Source organism: Fringilla coelebs (assembly GCF_963513975.1).
Source record: "Fringilla coelebs genome assembly, chromosome: 1".
In the NCBI taxonomy this organism is placed as follows: Eukaryota; Metazoa; Chordata; class Aves; order Passeriformes; family Fringillidae; genus Fringilla; species Fringilla coelebs.
In genome coordinates, this window is record NC_140028.1 from 106,182,665 (window position 1) to 106,204,040 (window position 21,376).

The 21,376-nt window shown below is 45.1% G+C and overlaps 1 protein-coding gene across 1 annotated transcript in view; it reads right to left on the reverse strand.

Annotated features, from left to right (window-relative positions):
- Positions 1 to 8,025: 8,025 nt before the first annotated feature.
- The window catches only part of EEPD1 (endonuclease/exonuclease/phosphatase family domain containing 1), a 62,241-nt gene continuing 48,890 nt past the window's right edge, over positions 8,026 to 21,376 (reverse strand). The window contains exons 3-7 of the mRNA XM_084206721.1: positions 20,886 to 20,996; positions 17,280 to 17,414; positions 15,866 to 16,001; positions 8,538 to 8,732; positions 8,026 to 8,439 (exon numbers count right to left, since the gene is read on the reverse strand). Coding sequence (XP_084062847.1) covers positions 8,240 to 8,439; positions 8,538 to 8,732; positions 15,866 to 16,001; positions 17,280 to 17,414; positions 20,886 to 20,996 — 777 coding nt within the window. The 3' untranslated portion in view covers positions 8,026 to 8,239. The remainder of the gene's footprint in view (positions 8,440 to 8,537; positions 8,733 to 15,865; positions 16,002 to 17,279; positions 17,415 to 20,885; positions 20,997 to 21,376) is intronic.

Sequence of the window (21,376 nt, forward strand, 5' to 3'; positions counted from 1 at the left end):
AGGGACAGTCCTTTAAGAAAGGAACAATTTTGAACTTATTTTGTGCTGACAGGAGAGATCCCTGCCTTTCTCCCATGACTTTTACATAAGCAAAGTGGTTTTCCTCCTCCCACAGTAGTAGCATCTTATAATCAAAGTGCACGTGCATAATGTGTCCTCAAAACCTGTGCTAGTCACACTTTTGCCACAAAATGCCATGCCTGCAGGCCTGACTCTTTTACACTCTGTAGCCCTAAATACTAGTACAGGCCTTTTTGCTTTACATGAAGACCTGCATCACCTTTTTTGCAAAGCAGTAGGTGCCATTAAACTTCCATTCTTCCTTATTCTAGAAATAGACTTGCCTGGTGCAAAGTTTGGAGTCTGGAAGTGGTCAGCATCAATATGTAGCAATAGGCGAAGCTGTCAGCTTCTGGTTTTGGCATCATGTCATTCCTCCTTTGTAAAAATGTCTCAAAGTTTGAAGTGCAACTTTTGTAAATTTTCTGGAATTTTTGTTCTTCACTGTGAAGAGGCTGGTTACTGAGTTGTGATACTGAAGTTCTGTGATGGAGTGTGTGGACAGCAGTGAGCTCATGTCACTGCACAGTTTCATGGTGTCAGTGCTGTGTTGGCAGCCTTTCCTGGCTGTCTGCCTTGGTTGCTTTGGTGTGTATCTATGTCTTGCTATGTTATTCCTATACAGAAACATGGCTGGCATTGGAAAAGCCTCCCCGTTTCACCAGACCAATTTTGAAAGGCATTTTATACAACTTTTACAAATAAAGACAAAATAATGACAAAGATGGGAGTATTGAAGTGTTACATCATGTTATGTCAGAGGGTTACTCTCTCCAATGGCCTCGGCTCTACAGCAACTTGGACGTCCTATGTTGTGTGTGGAAGAGGTGCCTTTCTGACTCTTTTTCAAAAATATCACTTAGGGGTGGAGTCACGAAGGGTCTGTTGAAGTCTTACACTGGGTATGGCTCTCCCTGCTCAGTCAAAAGACCTGGCTGCTCATGAGGAAATTATCCCCCTATTCTCTAGGATATGATCTGAGGCAGCATTGAAGCCTCTTTGCTGCAATGCAGTTCTCAGCACCATCCATGTGGGAAATAGCAACTCCAAATGTTCCACTTTAACACTTTGATCCACCCCCAAAACCCCCCCTCCCCTGCTGCTTCATTCCAGTGCTCCCCATCCCCTCTCACATTATAAAATGTGCTTACTTATCTCCAGGGAGTCCTGTCATCTCCTTATGGCTCAGATCCTTATGTGTAAGTAAGGGTAACATTCAAGGGTTGTGGGTTCTTTTTAAAGGAAATATTTTCAAAGTCAATTGCTAATTTTCCTTGCAAGTCTGCTAAGAATTATCACACCATATTCCCTTTCCCTTGCTAGGAAGTTTGGAAAACATGGCCTGAAATCTGTTCCTTCAAAGGCTCTCAAACCACCACCGTTGTCCCTTGCTCCATGCATCTCTGACACCCTTTGTACCGCATCAGTGGGGTGAAACACAGCCCTCAGCCATCCCTGGCAGGTCTGTTTCAGTACTGAATAAATCTCACATTTGTTACAGGTGTTCTGCAGGACCAATGCAGCTCTGAAGTTTTTTTGCAGCACTCAAGTGCCAGGCTTGTGAAGCTGGATGCCCTGCCAGCAGTTTGAGAAGCACCAAGCACCAAGGTTCTCTGAAAGGAGGGAAGGATGGAAATCATTTATGCTGGGAACTGGAATGGAAATCTGGAGACCCATGAGTCAGAGTGGAAGTTGAGAGACACCTTGTCTAAGCCAAGAGAAAGACAAAATGAAACAGCTGGAACAATTCTTTTGTCTAGGTTTGTTTGGGGGGATTTTTGTTATTTATTTATTTTGTTGGTCTGTTCAGTTTGGGATTTTTTAAGGGAATAGTCATTTAAAAGTGTATTAATAACTTCCATAATATATTAACAAAAAAATTAAGTTAGAGGGTTTTTTTTCAGTATGCAGTTTAAAATGAGTGTCTGAGATACAGAAAGGAGAATCTATTTTGGCTTTGATGAACAATTAGAGACTTCTCACAGTCTATATTAAATCCAGAAAATCTGGATATTGAATTTTAAAGCCTTTCATTTACATTTATTTCATTGCAGAAAGATGTCATCAGGACTACCTTTCAAGGCATATCCTTACTCTTCCCATTTAAGTTGTCCAAATTAATTTTTTATGCTGCTGCTGAAATGTTTTGTATCTCCCCCTATCACAAAGTGCCTCTGAGACACTTTAAACATCTTTTTCTGAGGTGTCTATGGACAAGCAGGGTGAAGTGCAGCATTATTTCAGCTCTTTAGAGGAAGGAAGTGAAGAAACTGAGGCTGAAGTTGGAACTGCACTAGCTACAGCATGAAGAAGGAAAGAGCAGGGGTAGAGAGCCCACAAACAGGGCTCTCATGAGTGAGCAGGGTTGGGTCGTACAGACATGGTTTGAAAAGAAAAAATTCCTGGAAAAAAATCCTAAGAAAGTTGGTGGCGGGAGAAATGCAGATGGTGGCACAGGAGGGGCTGGCATGAAGCCATGGGACTCCTGCCATCCCCCAGGGTCAGAGTGGGATGGACACCTCCCTGCAGGGACCTTCTCACTGGATCTGTGCAATTCCACTTCACACCGACTCCAGTACAGCAGAGCTGGGCTCATGTTCAGGCCCTGTCCCAGGAGTGCTCTGAAAAGGACACTTGGAGGGTCTCACATTTATACTTTAGGGCCCAGTTTCCATCCTGTGGCCCATTCCAAGCCACAGGAGACCTGTCAGGCTGCTGTCTCCAGCTTACTGGCTTATTTCTGTCTTGTTTGACTTTTGTCCTGGTCTCTAGCACTCATCCATCAGGCTGCTTTTTTTTTAATCCAAGTCCTTCATGTTCCATTTTATCTGAGGAATATATTCACTACCATATCATGCATCTCTGAGCCTAGAAAATAAGTAAATTCTCTCCCACCCACCAAAAAATTCACAAGTGATCTGTAAGTCAACCTCTTCTGCCTCTCCTCCTGGCAGTGTTTTAAAGCTAAACTGTCCTGTATTTTTGATCTTCCCATATAACTTTCAGCCAAGAAGCTTTTCCTAGCATGGGCAGGATATGTCACCAGAGGATCATGTGGAGAAGCTTCCAGCAGAGATTCACTCCTCCATCTGTTGTCTCATGTCTGTCCTTCCCCATTTCCCAGTCTCCCTAGTGCACACTCCTCCAGCTCCCAGCACCCTGGTCAGTAAAAGGAGCAATGGCTGTGCGCTTGAAGGAATCAAGGTAAGGTTCCCCCAAAGGAGGGTGTGCAGGGGTACCGAGGGGCCCAGCCAGGCGGGTATGAGTGACCTTTGTGGGATCCTGCTGAGAACTTCAGGCAGTAAGAATGGGGGGAGGTAAATTGACCACCCAGCTGCAAGGCAGCCTCTCTTGTCTACAGACATGGACGTCTGAAGGCAGAGCCTCCCTGAAGGTAGCTCTATAAAATCTGGTGGGGAAGTGCTCTGAGACCCTGGTGCTCCTTTTGTTTTCACATAAAGTTTGAGCAATGTTGCAGTTCAGGTCTGTGCACATTCCATTTTTTTCCCTTTTTAAATGAGGCCTTTCACACAGCTGATAAAGAGAAATTTGGACATTCCTCAGACTTGGAACCTCTCATTGTGCAGGGTTATGAGATGGCCAGAAGAATGGGTCATCCATGGGTCATCCAGCAACATATTTCCCAAGTGTACACCTAACCTGTAGGCACTTCAGAGTAAATCCCTTTAGCTACTTCGATTTTACAAAGGAGCTTTTTTACCTGCAGATACAGAGGTAAAATATGCTTAAGGCTTAAACCCCCTAAAACCAGGTAAGCAGACAAGGGCTCTGTCTGTAATTGTGTTCTTGTCCTGCTCGATGGAATGTGGGAAGCAACCCAGAACTGCTGAGTGTTGACAGTGAGAGCTGTGCAGCCTGCTGGCCCTCCAGTCACCCTGAGAGCAGCCAGCTCACAGAAACCTGCTGCTGCATCTCTTCTGGGGATGAAAAATGCTGCTGCAGGCTGTTTCCCACAAGAGCCCTGATTCACAGTCAGTGTGACTCCTAACATGGGGAAGAACTTTACATTTTGCTTAGGAAAAACAAAGAACATAAGCCTCCTATAAAGCTTTTCCCCTCTAGAAACTCTGTACAAAAGTGTTAAAGCCAGTGGCCCGGAAATGCCTGCACAACTTTGCCTTGCTTCCTGCAGCTAAGGAAAAGCTTGCAACCTAAATATTGGACATTTCCACCTAATTTCTGAGTACTTAAATGTATGACCTGATGTGCTCCCAGTGAAGAGCAGCTGTTGACCCAGGAGCTCTGCTTACCATTGTATCTGGCTCCTGCCCATGGCCAATATGCTCCATCAAAACACCAGGTTTAAAACCAAAAATCAACTCCATGTCAGAAGGCAGCATTTAGATGTCTAGGAAAACGTTGAAGTCCCCTGGACTGACCCTTTTCTGTCATTTTCTAGGAACACTGAGCACTGACTCCCCTTAGAGTTTAAGAATGCCAAGACCAAGGCTGATTAACTTGTACAGTCAAGCCTCCACTCCTGCCTGCTGCAGCAGGATTTATCAACCCACTGCTGCCACAACCTGGTTCTTGGAAGGTTCATCTCCAGGACAGTTATTTCCTTGTGTTTGCTCCTCAGAGGTTTTTAACATCTCCAAACCCTTCTATATCACACCTCCTTTTTTAGATGGCTTGCAGAACTGCAGGGCAACAACACTGCAAAGCCAGGTGACCAAATGGACATTTGCCAAGTTCTTTTAGAAAGCCCACAGGACAAAGCAGAGGGTTTCCCATGAAGCAATAGGGTCAGAGCAAATAGGAAAGGAGAATAAATTGGCTGAAAATAATTGAAAAGCTTTCATTGTGAGGAGCAAAGAGGCCAAATGCTCGAAATGCCCCCCTCAGCCTTGGTGAGCTAGGTGCTGCTTTAAGCTTTTTCCAGAAGATGCTAAAAGGTAGAAACTCAAATGTGTTTTTCCAGGAGCTACCTCTCCTGCCAGAAGGAGGAGTGAGCTCCCTGCAGAAGCCACCACAGTGAGGTCTCGCCAGCCACATCTACCACAGAGACCTGTGATGTGCTGTGCATCAGCTGTCACCATGTCCCCTGGCCAGGGGAGGTCTGAAGCTGGCAGCAGGGGACAGGAGGCAGCACTTTGTTGTAAGGAAGTGGCCAAAGCTCCATGTGAGCTGGGCAAGGAAGAGCTTCACCAACCTTCACTCTGCACAGCTGAGATAAATGGCCTTACAAAAAATTAAACCTGGATCAGATCAGTCTCTAGCCATTGGTGACATTACCAATGAAGCAGGACCCTGCCTCACAAAATTTGGGCTTCTGAGCCCAAAATTTGGGCTTCTCACAAAATTTGGGCTTCTGACCCCAAGGTGTGTAAGGTGTATCCACCCTTCTGTAAGAATGGCTCACTGTTTCTATACCCCCTCTTAGTTGCTGCCTTCCTTGGCACTGCTTGGGCATTAAAGCCACATCCAGCTGGGCCAGCAGAGCTTGCACTAGGAGCATCTTGAAATAAAATTGCTCTTCAGGTTTGCTCCCACAGGGGCAGGAGAAACACAGCCACCACTTCAGCTTCTGAACAACTATAGCACAACAGATGTTCTTGGGAAATCCAAAATCCATCAAACTCACAACCACCTCATCCTCCTCCAGGGCTGTCAGAAAAAACCAAACTCTTTAAAACCAGTGAGACCACAGTGAGGCACTGCTGATTGCCAACATGAAGTAACCAGGCACATACCTCATACAGATGCTCCACTCAAAGCAGAATTCCACCTGTAGGTATCCAATTTCTCCATCTTCCTCCGGTCTTATCCCAATGCATCTTTTTATCCACCAAGTAATCACCTTTCCAGAGCTCTGCACTGGGCTGAGGAACCTCTGGGCTACTGACCAGCCTCATTAACTTTCCCTACAGCTCACACATGGGTTATGAAGGGGGCTCAGCTCATTTCCCACATCTCAGCCCCTGCTAACTCATGACCCTGCAGCACCTGTGAGCCCTATCACCTGCTCAAGAGGCTGCAGGTGATTCTCCAGGCTTCAGTGCCTCTGCACTTATTTACACCTGCAGCAGAATAAATGGAATCTGGCCTTTCCAAGTTTTATTTCTAGAGCTATAAAATAATTTTAGCCTCCAAACATATAGATAGCAGGAAAACAGTAGCTGGTACAAGAGTGTGAGTGTGTTCTTGGGTATATTACTGCCTCTCACCTCATGTGATACTCATTTGACTAAGGCAACTCTATTGCATCTTTGCTTATATTTTGTTACTATCCAGTGGGAGTTTCTTGGGGAATCTGGTGCTGCTCAAATTAAGAGGGCAGAAAAATTGTGCCTGATTGAAAAGGACAAAGTTGCAGCAAGGATTGAGAATGAAAGCTGGAGCCAAGGTCTTTGGCTAGTTTCTTTAATGACCAGAAATAAGTGCCTGCATCTTCCATTTTCAACAGGGAGTGGTGAGCGACTAAAGGTACATTTTGGGGCTGATGTTCTGAGTTCTTAGTCATTCACTTGGCCTCTTGAAACATGCTTGAAATCTCCCTCAGTCTGAGAGTCATTTCCATGCTATGCCACCTTTTTCTGGGTTTAGGTTTTCATACAGATAGAAAAGCTGTTCAACGGTTGTGTTTGCATGGGAATTTATTTAGTTCTGGAGAAATTAGTTATTATTGAGTCGTTAGAAATGAGGTGATATCTCAGAAAGAGTAATAAAAATACTGCAAGAATATTTTACTGTTTTGCTCTAAAACCCTCAGTTACAACATCTCCTTTGGTGTGGCACTGGTGTCAAGAGTAGTGAGCCATAACAGAGAACTTTCCTTTCCTCTCAGCAGCAAAATGTGTGCTCATCTGCAGCCCAGAGCAGCAGGCACTGGGTGAGGGGGCAGCTCAGCGCTTTTCACACTCAACCTATTTCTTTTGCAGATGTTGAAGTGCTGATATGTTTCCCTTCTAGGTCACTGGTTATGGATTGCTGCATGAAAAATCTCACATGGATGGCAAATTCAACGCTCCATTCCTGGCACTGCCAAGGCAGGGCGCTGACTGAAGTGCCCCCACCCAGGGCATGCACAGAACCCAAACCTCCTTGGAAGCAGCCCCATCCCTGCCATATGGACAATGGCCACACACTGTAATTGTGGTTGTTGTGGTGAGTGAACCAGGCTTACGCAGCAGCAAGCTTCAGAAAAGGGATGCATAACTGCCTGGTCTGCCAGAGGGAGAAACTGAAACCCCCTAAAAAAGTCAATGGACTTTTGGAGGTCAATGCATCCTGTGGGCCAGCCCCTGCAGGGACCACATGAAATGGGCTCATCTCTAGACCTCCAGGATGCATGGCCTGCAGAACACCGACTCCTAGACAAAGACCCATGGCTACATGTCACTGATGCCAGCTGAAGGCCCAGAGGACATGGGCTGTTCCTGTGAGATGCCCAACAGGGAGCAAGGACACTGGAGAAGCGGACCTGGCTATGCAGAGGGAGAAGATGGTGCTTTCCCAGCTCCTGAAAACTTGTGCAGGAAGAAAACCCAACACTGAATGTTGCACCAAACAAAAAGATAAAGTCAAGCTCCAGGAAGCTATTCTGGGCCCCTGCCAGCAGTGTAAGGAAGGAGGAAAGAAAGGATGAGGGGGTGCCTACATGGGACTGTGGAGGAACAGTGTCTCTCCAGACTGGGGCAGAGGCACCACTCAGGTCTCACTGCAGGTCACATAGGGATCAGCTCCAGCAGCTTTTGCAGGTGCTGAATGGCATTCAAGAGTTGCCAAGAATGTCCACTGTGTCTCTCTTTTTGGGGCCCCTCTTACTAGCTCAATTTACAATCAGGCAAAGGAAAATAACCATCACCTGCCCTTCCCCCTCCCAGCAAAACCCTGTTCAGCTGCATTTCAGCAAAGAGCTTTTCCAATATTAAAAGTACACTTTATTTTCTGTACAATTCTTATCCAAATCTCCAGGTGTGGAAATGTCCACCGTGTCCCCGGAAAAAGTTGCAGATTGTTCTGCTGCCATGAGGCTCCATCCAGAACTGTCCAGGAGGGGCACAAAGCCAGGACCACCAAAATCAAGTGCTGATGCTTTCTAGGTGCAGGGAGGAGAGCAGGAAGGAGAGGGAGGGGAAGCCAGTCCTGCTCTGCTTGGAGCCATGAGTGACCAGAGCCTTCCCTGGGTGGCAGGAGAGGCGCCCTCAAGTTCACGTCATCGTTCGTGCTTAGTGTGGGAGTCGCTGCGTTCAACCGTCACCCCGTTCCCATTCCGCGTCACCTCCTTCCTGTTCCAGTCCTTTTCCAGGTAAAACTCGGCGAGCACGGGGCAGTGCTCTGAGGCCACCCCACCCCAGGACCAGTTATCGGGGATCCACGGGTTTGTGAGCCCTTCTCGCACGACAGCCCAGTGGCCTGCATCAAAGAGAGTCACAGGGAAAGCGTTAGGTGACAGTGCCCCCAGCCAGGCTGACCCAGCTCAAGGTCACACCACTTCACTCCAGCAACTCTACCTGTGAAAACCTTCTTCAAGCTCCGACTGATCCAGATGTTGTCCAGCGACTTGGACCCTTGCGGGTTCTTTGTGCTGATGTTGGTGAAGGTGCTGGAAGGGACCAGGTGGTGAAACTTCTCCTTCCTCAGGATGTCATGGTCGCTGCTGTCTGGGGCCTGGTTAAAATCTCCAAGGATTATTACATCTTTTTCTCCTAGAAAACAAGAAAAATAGAAAAAGAATGGGAGGAATGGACATCCATCACTAAAGTACAAGAGGATTAATGGAAAAAGGAAAAATACAAATACTGAATAAACAAAGTGATTGCATTCTGAACTCCTGAAAGAAATGCTGTTTAAAGCCCTTTCCACTGACTGTTTACTCATAGCCACTCTCTTCATGACAATAAAACCAGCCAGTACATATTTGATGCTAGTTTTTAAATATCATCTCATTTATTATAGGGTCATAGAATCATAGAAAATACTGGAGGTTGGAAGGGCCTCATAAGGGTCATTGAGTCCAACTCCTGGCCCTGCACAGGATACCCCAAGTCACACCATGTTCCTGAGAGCACTGTCCAAACATTTCTTCAACTCAGGCAGGCTTTGTGCTGTGATCACTTCTCTGGGGAGCCTGTCCCCATCCACTCTCTGGGTGAGGAACTTCTTAATACCCCACCTAAACCTCTGAACTCAGCTTCAGGCCTTTCCCTCAGGTACTGTCCCTGGGCACAAAAGAGATCAGTACCTGCCCCTCCTCTTCCCCTCCTGAGGATGTTCAAGATCACAATGAGATCTCCCCTTAGTCTCCTCTCCTCCAGGCTGAACAGAGAAATTACCTCAGATGCTCTTCATACAACTTTCCCTCAAGGCCCTTCACATCCTCATGGTGTTCCTCTGGACACTCTCTAACAGCTTAATGTCTTTTTTATATTGTGACACCCCAAACTGCCCCCAGCACTCAAAGTGAGGCCACCCCAGTGCAGAGCAGAGCAGAGCAGGACAATCCCCTCCCTTGCCCAGCTGGCAGTGCTGTCCCTGATGCTCCCCAGGACATGGTTGGTCCTCCTGGCTGCCAGGGCACTGCTGACTCATGTTCAGCTTGCCATCAACCAGGATCCCCAGGTCTTTTTTCCACAGGGCTGCTCTTCAGCCTCTCCTTTCCCAGTCTGTGCACCCAACCAGAGTTGTCCCATCCCAGATGCAGAATCTGGAACTTGTTAATCTTCATAAGGTTGGTGATTTTCCATCTCTCTAGTTTGTTGAAGTCTCTCTGCAGAACCTGTCTGCCCTCAAGGGAGCTGACAGCTCCTCACAATGTAGTGTTGTTTTCAAACTTAGTATTCCTTCAAGTCCCATGTCCATTACTGAAGATGCTGAAGAGAACTGGGCCAAGGATGGGGCCATGTGGAACCCCCTAATGACTGGATGCCAGCCTGATGTCACCCCATTCACTGTAAATTTTTGGGCCTGATCTGTGACCTGGTTGCTCACCCACCATGTAACATGGTTATCCAGCTGTGTGCTGGACATTTTGTCCAGAAGGGTACTGTGATAGACAAGCATTCCTGGAGCCCAAAGATTAGTGTCTTTTCCTTGCTACTCCCTGTTAGTGACAAGCTCAAAGACAAGCAGTGTTAGTCTCAGAGGTTTTTAGAAACCTGTGCCTCTTTTTTTGTTTTGTTTTTCTGCAAGAAATGTCTTCTGGCTTTAGCTTATGTGGACATTTTTAAAAATAGATTTTCTTTAAGATTCAAGGACACTTTTGTGAGGCACCCAGGAAGGTGCAGCCTTATGCTGGTATACACCACAGTGCCAAGAGTGCAGTGCTCATTCGAACCTCTGCATAAAAAAAAATCCCAAGGAATAGGACCAAGGAGCAGTTTGCAAGCCTGATGGCAGAAGATGAATTGAGAAACCACACAGACACTCCCTGACTACACCAACTTTCTTCTGCCTGGCTGACTGAAGGGATGATGCTCAACTTAGAACAGAAAATTACTTCAGTTATGTTTTGTTTCCAACCCCAATGAAGGAGAATAGAAACTCCAGACCCTAATCTCATATCCACAATGTGTGCTCTCCTAGCGCCACAAATGTGGATGCAGACATTCCACCTGTGCCCTTGGGTAAGAGGACAAAGCACACACTTCTGTGCCCATCTCAAACCACTGCCAGAAATATCTGACAAGACAACTGAAGAAGAATGCTGAGAGCTGATCAGAGATGCTGCCAAGTCGCTGCTTGGCACTCAAGAAGGATGGTGAAATGAGGCACAAATGCACAAAAAAAAAAAATTATCCCAAAGCTGACTTCAGAGGAGAGATCTATCTAGAGAAAAAGCCTATAAGCTTTTTCTTTCCCGGGATTGAAGTGTGAGAGGGGATGGGATGGACAGACTTTCTCTACCACACTCAGTGCTCTGGATAAACCTCATTTTTTGCTGTTGCTGTAGAAGTCGCTATCCAGGAGAGGGAGCACAAGCTCAACAAAATCTACTCCACTCCTGTCTTGCAGTGCAGAAAAGATGAATTGGGGAAGACAGCAACTGAGACTGAGGGCATACTGCTTACAAATACCTTCAAAACATGGTGCTTGCTAAGATGCAGAGGGGCAATGAATAGTTAGTGAAATTATTTGTGTTTTCACTACCCTTTGTAAGTCACAAATCCTATTGTAAATAACATGAAGTTTAAATACTATTATTTAAAGCATTCATTACAGCAGTCTTCCCACCTTTGAAGGAAAAAAAAACCACCTGAATCTGAACCTGAGTTATTTTAAGCTTCATAAGAACCCAAAAGAAGAATCAGTCTCTGTCTAATGGGATGACCATGCCTGCTGTGAGCTGCTAGTTGTGCATACATCTGATGACAAAGATCTTTTGCAAGATTTCTTGTTTGGCAGGACCAGGAAGCCTGAAATGTAACTTTGGTCCTTCAGTACTAACACTTGCTTAATGGCCCAGGCAGCACTTGGCTCCTTTCATGCTTTCATCTCCACACTGTGTTGGAGAAAACCATTACAGAAACCTCTGGAGCACATCCTTGGTATTTTAAAATGATAGACAGTCTGGGATCTTAACAGCAGTACCTTGATTATGCACAAAATCTAATCTATTCTATCCTAAACTATTCATGCTTTTTTTAGCAAATCTTCAAGACTACCTCCCTTACATGAACTATCTATGAAAAAACTGTACTTACAAGTGAAAATTTTAACTGACTGAAAATTTTAACCTTTCCATTCTGGAGAGGTTAGAAATAGATGAGGATAAATGATCCAGCACTTGGATGCACACTTGGAAGGACGTAAGAAGTCAGCTTGCAGCTGACTGCCCAGGGAGGGAATCACAATATTCTTCAACCATTTAGAATTTGCATGCAGAATAACTAAGCATAAAATCATAACAAAGTGTAAAGTTGACAGACAGAATAGGCTGGAGCTTGTTAAAGAAGCTAAAACCCCATTTGCCATTGGGGAGAGAAAGGAGTACTTTTGGTTCCCCTCTGAGAGGAGTTTCTGGGGCTCCTCAGACTGCAAAAGAGCGGGGAATACATCAGGCAGCCCTGTGCTAAGCAAGGAAGAGCAAGCAACCAATTTTCTAGACAACCACCAACTTCATTTCCCCTTCATCCTGGCTCACTCTCAGCCCTGCTCCTACCTCTGCCAGCTCCTGCAACAACAACATCATGCATGCCAGCACTGCAGTTTTGTGTCTGTCTGCCTCCCAAGACCCTGACAGACATCCAGCCATGAGAGGGAAGGAAGTGACCCTGCCTGGATGCTCCCAAGTGTGTGACTGTCTCACTGGATGCTCCTGGGTCTCTCGGCAGAGGCAGGGAGCAGAGCTGCCCACAGCAACTGCAGCTCTCAGAGGTCTCATGGATGAGCCCCAATGGCTCTCAGCCAAACTTAGCAAAAGTTCTGAAAGAAATCATGCCCTTGCTCATAAGGCATCAAAAACTGCCATCATGATGCCCATAGTTACAATCAGATGGAGATAAAAACAGAAAATTAAGACAATGCTATTGGTGCTGTGCTGTGATTCTCCTTTTTTGGAGGAAATGAGTTTAAGACTGGCAGGGCTTGATTCTGCTTCACCAATGCAATCTGGTCCTCCTCCTCCTCCAACAGCCAGAGCAGCAGGAGCTCTCTTAACAACCAATCTTCTGCTGCAAAGGTCCCTGACACAGACTGAATGTCCACAAGGACCCAGAGCCTCCATCTGTTGGGACATGATGGCATAAAGCCCACAGCAGCCAAGCACATGTCCTGTTCATGACCTCTCAGCAGTGCTCTCACACACATTCACACCCTCTGGGCCCAAAGCAACTGTGCCTTGTCAATGGAGAACTCCTCAGGTGAAAAAATAAGTCTGGTCTGTTTGCAAAGGCATCTTCAAATTCACTAAAGCACCAGCAAATTTTGGCAGTGCCTGCGGGTGGCTCTTGGCCAGCAAAGCAAAGCAGAAGCTTAACTCAGCCCTCTGCTGCAGTGGCTGAGCTCTGGTGTGCCAAGGCAATCAGCTGAGGGACTGACAGTGCCTGCAGAAGGTCTGCAGTGTCGAAATCTGCCTCTCTGCAGAAACTGGGAAACCCTCCTTTGCTTCATGGCAGGGCAAGGGGACATCTGTAGGACACACTCCCTGATTTTACCATGCCCTGGATGATTTCCCTCATGAATTAAACAGACTTTTAAATGCTCAAATCCTTCCTGGACAGAGTGACACACATATGATGGAAGGATATGATGTTACATCGGCTGCTAAATCTTCTCAAAAGTCTTGTAGGCCCAGTCCCTGATGCATGGGTAACCCATGGAATGTTGCCAAGCCACGTGGAAGAAGGTACCATAGAATCACAAAAAGGTTTGTGTTGGAAGGGACCTTTAAAGATCATCTAGTTTGAGCCCCCTGTCATGGGCAGGGACACCTCTCACTAGACCTGATCATTCAAAGCCCCATCCAGCTTGGCCTTGAATACTGCAAAGGAGGAGCATCCACAGATACTCTGGGCCACTTGTGCTTCGCCACCCTCACTATCAAGAATTTCTTCCTAACACCTCATCTAAAACTACCTTCTTTCAGTTCAAGGCCATTCCCCCTTGTTCCATCACTACATGTCCTCCTAGAAAGTCCCTCTTCAGCTCTCTTGTAGGCCCCTTTTAGGTACTGGAAGACTGCTGTAAGATATTCCCTAAGTCTTCTCTTCTTCAGACTGAACAACCCCAGATACCTCAGCCTTTCTTCACAGGAGAGGTGTTCTAACCCTCTGATCAGCTTCACAGCCCTTCTGTGGACTTGCTCCAACAGGTCCATGTCCTCCCTACGCTGGGGATCCCAGAGCTGGATGCAGCTCTCCAGGTGGGGTCACGTGGGAGCAGATTAGAGAGCCAGAATCCCCTCCCTCACCCTGCTGGCCACGCTGCTTTTGATGCAGCCAGGGATGAGGCTGACTTTCTGGGCTGCAAGTCCACATGGCTGCATCGTGTCCAGCCACTCATCCACCAGCACTTGCAAGTTGTTCTCCTCAGGACTCTCTCAATCCACCCAGCTTCCTGGTCCCTGCGTCCAGCCACTACCAGGACATCCAGAATAACATCTGTGTGCTGCCCATGGTCAGCACACTGGAGACAAACTGGTGGAGCTCTTGGGAGAAGACAGAAGAGCTGCTGCAAAGAGTTAGCTATGAGCAACTGACAGCCACTGCATCTCTCTAGTCCTGATGAAAGGAAGAAAAGAGAGGGAAAAAGGAACCAGGACCCACCAATCTAATGGGAGACATATGGGGATACTATGCCGTTTGTTAAGGGAGGCTGTGGATAGTAAACAATGTTCCTCAAATGCTCACCTGGCTCTTAGTAACAATAAAAGATAATAGAACAGGCATCTGTTAGCAAAATGGGAACAGAAACTCAGATTTGCAGTACCCACACACAAACCAGTTCTTACTGCCCGTATTTCGTGGACTAATTTGGAAGAAACTAGAGGATGGTGGTAATTTTAAGCATGAAATTCATTTTGGCAGGGTAATTCAGTACTTCAAAGTCACATGTGTGTGCACTACCATTTCCTTAGGAGACCACACCTGCATCCCACAAGTTTGGAGGAATCTGAATTTCTTCTTTTGTGAAAGACTAAGCCAAAAACAAGCATGCATGCTCCAGTAATGTGCCTGCCATATGAAAATATTAAAACATGAAATAAAGAGAACACCAACAGTCTAAATTTAGATGCAGTGGAAGTGCAGAGCAATTGACTTCAGAAGAGCTACACATTTATCCCATGTTTCAGTTCAGCCTTTGGGGACTAAACAAATGATCCTTTTGTTTACCTTTATCCTTTCCAATTTTAAAGTACGTGGACAAACACTTAAATCAGTAGCACTCAAAATAGCTCTGACTGGCTTCTGCAGCTCAAAAGGAATACAATAGAACACGCAGAAAAACTGCAAATACCTCTTGAGTTATACAAGAGGGACATTAACACTTCCAAGTGACCAAACTTGCTGAGCTGGGCCAAGTTCAAAATCATCACGCGAATAACCTTGCAACCCTTTCACATCTTTCTTGAGCAGTAAACAAAGGGCTAGAGTTTTTCTGTTCCAGTAACAAGATCAGCAACATTTACAATCTAAACTGCTTTGTTCTGCTTTGCAGGAAGTTAAACATAATTTGCAAGCTTCAAAGTAAAAAGCAAACTCATAGAAATGAAATAAAGAAATCCAGCTGCCTATTTCAGTGTTCAAGCTCAGGTCTAAATTCTGGTGTCATTTCATCCTGGTGAAAAGCCAGGACAACTTTTTCAAATCAACAAAATTATTCTACATATTTCATCCAGGTACCAAAGCAGGATTTGGTCTCTTTTCCCATTAGCAGCCATCTGCAAATTTGCATTGGGTTTTACAAAGAGCTTCCAATTATCCAAAAATTAAATATATAGAACTATTTCTCTTGGAAAAAAAAAAAATAAGCTTTGCTCTGATAACAGATAGGTGTCATTTCCACAAAGCACTTAAAATAGGGTCTCAACTCTAGTGATTTTTCTTTCCTTTGGCAGAAGTTGCTGTTACAGTAGCACAAAACCAGAAGGAACTTAATTTGAAAAAGTGGTGTCAAAGCCAGTAGGATCTCCTGTGCTGTTTGTGTTAATTAGGAAAGACTGTAAGACAATGAGCAAGGGAAAAGCAGGTTTGTCATGCCATGCATCACACAAATATGGGTAAAGACAATTATGAGGCTGATGAGGGTATTTCTGAAACGCTCACCGAGACAAAGTTCACTCTTTTAAAAATTCCTTTGAATTAGATAGTGTGACAGCTGGCAGGAAAATCCCCCGCCTTACCTTTGAGAGTCTCCTGCAAACTCTGTGCACAGGCTGCCAGTTTGTGGCTGTCGTGGTTCTTCCCGCTGTTCTCTCCTCCCGCGGAGGGCGGCAGGGCCAGGTGCAGGTTAACCACGGTCAGGTCGTTCAGCCCAACCTGGGGACAAGGAGGAGAAATCCATGCTGTGCACATGGGGAATGGAAGGTCACAACGCAAAACCACCCGCCAGCTCCCAGCACTCTCAGTGGTAAATCGGGAGCAGTAGGACTCACACTGCTGTGTACGGGGTATGTCTTGGTGTGTTTCAGTGTGGGGAGGAAGAGGAGGGAGGCATTTGCATTTTGCAGCTTTGTTTGCAGTACCCTCTCAGTTCTGGGGAAACTGGTTTGCATTAGCAAACAGCTTCCTTTCACCACTGTGGCGAGCAAGTCAGCAGAAAGAAGTCAGCTGCTTATGAAAATCAGTTTATGCAAAACCAGTTGTTAATAAGCTACAAATAATGTCATGGTCATTACAGGGGATAATTACTGCTCTCTTGTGATTAGCCTCGGCTCATCACAGAGACTAACCAAGAAACTTAATGTACATTGAAAGGAATTGTTGGCTCCCTGCAATCTCCTGTTCACCTTCTGGGAATCACTTTGACCTATTTGTATGACCAATTAATTACTAATACTTTATTTATTAATAATTATTCAATTAATGTTTCTCTCAAAGCATTCTCGTCATACCAGAGAATGTCAAGTTCCCTAAACTGGACCTTTTCATCACAGCCTGTGTGGAGATGGGCTCTCTCTGCTCATATGTTTGCTCCAGCATATGCCCAAGAGCTGGTTCCAAAAGTGATGATGTTCTTTTAGATAGGTTTGGCCCTAATGAAAAAGCTTTAAAATGGAAACTCTGAAGTCTGACAGCAACATAACATAGGCAACATAGACCAGCCCATCTCACTGGAGCACTGTGCCTTACACACACACATACTCATATATATATATATATATATGTGTATCTATATCTATATAAAAATATATAATATATATTTATATATTATAATTTATAATATATTTTAATGAATATATAATATATATATTCATTTCCATTCTTCCTGCACTCATCCCTCTTTGTGGCACTGACAAGAATCCCAGCCCTGTGGCCTTGCTGCTATTGAGGATCCACTGACCCTCAGGTTCTCAAATAGTCCCTTGCAGCAGGGTTTGCTTCCACAGGAGCAAGGGAAAGGACTAACTGTGGTGAGCTACCACATGTATTAAGGTGCATTAAGCACCTATCCATAATCAAGCCACGGGCCAGTGATAAGAAGGGTCAGAGGCTCATGCACATTTTTATCTGTGAGAAGGATGTGTCTCTTTTCACCGTAGCCAAATTCTTTTTAGTAAAAGTTCTGCAAGGTTGGACTGGCGCTGCGGCTGTTACCTTGAAATGTGCAAGATAAGGATGAGGATATGAGTGCCTCCCGTTGCCATTAGTCTGTGCAGTCTCCTGAGACGAGGCATCTTTCAGCTCAATGCCAGCTGTTGTATCCCAGAGGAAGCCAGAATATTCAACTCCCTGGAATGAAAAAGGAAAAAGAGAAATGCCGGTCACAAGATGGTAAAAACAAAACATTCTGCTCAAATGTAGCCCCATATCTCTCTCTCTCTCTCTCTATCTATCTATCTATCTATCTACCTACCTACCTACTCCTACATATATATTTATATCTATCTAGATCTAGATCTAGATCTAGATATCTATATCTAGGCATGGTGCCTGCCGAGGGCAGGAAGCCCAATTGGCTATGCCCAAGCATAAAGAAGAAACAGCTTCCTGGGCTTTTAGTGGAAGATACAGAGGACAAATAGGCTTCTTCACCTCTTCCAAAACTCCCACCAGATGTGGGAGGAATGCTTCCTGGAAGCTCCACTGACTTCACTAAAGAGTGAGTGTGCCAAGCTGAAACACTCATCACTCTGCTACTCACAGCCCCTCACACCTGCACACTGGCCAGCACTGCTCCAGTAAAGCCAAGGATTTAATAGTCTCTTTTATCTTCCAGAGGCAGAGCATGGTCAGGACCACTGCAGGGCTGAAGGATGCTGCCCCTCGTGTGCGTGTTTGGGCTGACGTGTCCCCATTTCCTCCTATCCAGGCAAGGCATTGGATACCTCTAAGACTGCTCAGTAATGAGTTGCTTTGGTACCCTCATGATTAATTGTCTAACCATGATTTTGGTGCCCTGAGGTCTCACTGGGTGACTGCTAGGGCTTGCAGCAGACGATGCTGTGCACAGTTGTTCCTTCTCCCCAGGCTCCACACCATCTCACTGCCTTTTTTCAGCTGCAAGCTATAAATATCCCAGCCCCTTCAGTCTCTTAGCTTGGAATCTGGTCTAAACCTCTCAGCCCTATCAATTTCTCTGTCTTTTTCAGCTTGTATGTTTCATGCTCAGCTCTCTGCTCCTTTCAGCTCTGCTTCTATGATCCTGAATGGGATTTTTTTTTGATCACTTCATGACGTGGAATTGGCATTTTGAGAAAGCTGTCTAGGCTGGTCACACCAGCAGCAGTATCTAATTCAAACAGTGTCAGCCTCTTCTCCTACCGCCCAGACACCATTTCCCTTGGCATCATTCAAACCCACTTCCCTTAGCAGATCACAATTAAATCTGTTGCAAGGAAGAGTCTTCTCCATTTCAGCTGCAATAAAAAAGTGCTAACTGCTTCGCTGACTTCCCAAGAGCCTTGAAGGGATTAAGGCTGGTTCAAATTCTTTGGTAGCTCCTTTGATAAGTCACCTTTAAAATACCGACAAAATTATTCCACCAGTAATAAGCCTAAGAACTAAAAACTGATACAGGAAAAGATGTGAAATAATAAAACTGCTGTCAACAGCTGTTGGCCATTTCCAAGCTCCAGACTTCATTTCAACGTGGCAGTCAAAAGTAATTGCCTGGTTGAAATGCTCAGACTGTATGGAAGCACAAGCCAGAAGCACCTTCCACCATTTTGTGTTATTTAGCCCTACACAGCATCCCAAAATCATCTTGTGCCGAAGATGCTGTGTTCTCGGGGTTACACTGTGTTACCTCACTGCATTTGTGTACACAGTGCTCAAACCTGACAGACTAACTAGCCCCAGAAAAAGAAGAGGCTTTTTGGCCTACTGAAGGGTTCTACAGCTCAGCCAGATTCCTGTTAAAGCAGCTACAAGGAAGAGTCAAGTAGATAAAATTTCTATTCTTAGTTTGGCTGCACATTTCTCCCATGATTTTGGGAACTGTTCATTCTTATATCCCTGTCTGTAAAACAAAGTGGATGACAATTTTTATTTAGTCACCCTGTAGTCAAAGCTGCCATTGTTATCTTTGGAAGTACAGGTCAAGAAAGAACTGACTAAAGACTCTGAATTAAACATAGAAATTCTGAGATATTTAATAATAATTCTTGGTAAGAAGAGAAAAAGTGGAGGGAACTACTTTGACAGCTTTGCACAGCTATTTATATTCAGTGCTTTAATGATCTGGCCCAACAAGAGATCCCAAAGGAAAACTCCTGCCACAAATAAAAATGTCCTGAAGGGCGTTTACATTCTGCACTGCAATTAAGTGTGGATTTTGTTAAACTTTAGACACATTCAGACACTCTGTATCTTTCCAGACCTTTCTTGACCCTGTGTGTCTGTCTAGCTAGAGTATAATCCTTGTGCTGCCCAGGTGGTGGGTTTTGGTTTGTTTGGATTTATTTTCCCCTCATTCTTGGGTTTTTCTCAGAAGAGCAATAAAAGGAGGTGCACCTGAGAAAGCATGAGTCCAAAACCAGTGAACAGTGATGCAACCTGATTTGGAAAATCCCAAACAAAGAAATGTGGATTCTAAGCAGTATGGCTGTAAGACACAGCTGCAGGCACTAACAAGAGTGCTCAGAATAGATCATTCTGGATCAATAGATTGCTGAAGACTGATCTATGTGCTAACAGGCACTACTTGTTACGTGACAGGTCTCAGATCCTGCTTCTCCCTACAACAACATCCACGCTGAAACAACTGCACCATGAGAACGACCCTCTGCAGCAACAACAGCCTCTAGCTCAAGGAGGGCACTGCTCTGAAAACTCATTAGCACCCTTAGAGGTGAAAAAGAGAGATTTCCCTTGGGGGAACTGCTTTTGGGCACTGTTAGTGATGTCCAGCCCAGTGCAGCTACACTTTGAATATTATCAAGGGTAGACAGGTGCAGCTGTCACCACCTTAATAAATCAGTACTTCCCTGCAGTACACATTTAAACACACTATATACACATTTATATATACACATTTAAACACACACACACACATATATGTATGTGTGTATATATATATATATATATATATATATATATATATATATATATATATATATATATATATATATATATATATATATATATATATATATATATATATATAGACAGAGCAGAAGATGCTGCAGGAAAAAGCACAGTGCAGCACAGTGCAGATTTCAAATGGAGTCCATAGTATTTTTAACACCTGTGCTGAGGACTCTGGGGAACACAACAGGTAAACTCTTCCAGGTGAGGATGGCAGGCTGCAGGGCTCCTCTGAGGGATCTTCACTTGCAAACTAGGAAAATGGTAGGAAAATAGAAAGCCCTTCCAAATGCCAGCCAGTGCAGCACCAGGGAGCAAGCTCAGGTGACTTGTCAGAAGTATTGCAGCCTGCCAGGGGAAAAACTCAGGACTCTTACCTTGTTCAAAAGCATGGCTTTTCATCTATATATCTGTACTGCTTTTGTCCACCTCCCCCAAAAAACACACACACCAAACACACACATACACATCTTCCTCCTTACAAGCATGCCACAATTCTTCCAGAATGTAGAGTCAAATTAAAAGCTATAGGAACAGCCAGCTTAAAAAACAAGAAATGCAAACCTTGCCAAAAAGGATTTGTAAAAAGTTTAGCCTTGAACATTCAAATATGTCCTTGGTCAGAGGAGGGGGAAAAAAAGCAAAGCCAAAGTTCAGACTTAGGGATTAATGTACCTTGTGTAGCTGGCCTGAGGGTTTTTCGGAAACAACACCCTTCCAACATCCTCTAGGGCCCTTCCACTTGCGGATGTTTGGCAGCGTCGGCTGGTTCAGCTCCATACAAAACTAGAGAGAGAGGAAAGGGGAAAAAAATAACATCAGCTTGGAGAGCTTTTTAAAAAATTGCAAAATAAAGTGTGTAGTAAAGCACTGGTAAGAGGCACAGAGGAGCACAGGCTGTGCTCTCTGCCTTCCCTGAAAGCTTGCAAAGGAGTTGGTCTGAGCCACATCCCAGGCTGACTCACCCCCAAACTGGAGATAAATAAAAACTAAAATAACTCAGTGCAAATCCTGCAAGAAGAACATTTATCCCTCAGACCCTTTTCTTTTCCTCCAGAGCTCCTTGTTTGACTGGAAAGGGGTTTCCTCTGTGCTGCCTCCGAAGATGCTGGCTGCACCATATCCCACCCCTGCCTGGGGCTGCACAAACAGCTGCAGAATCCTCC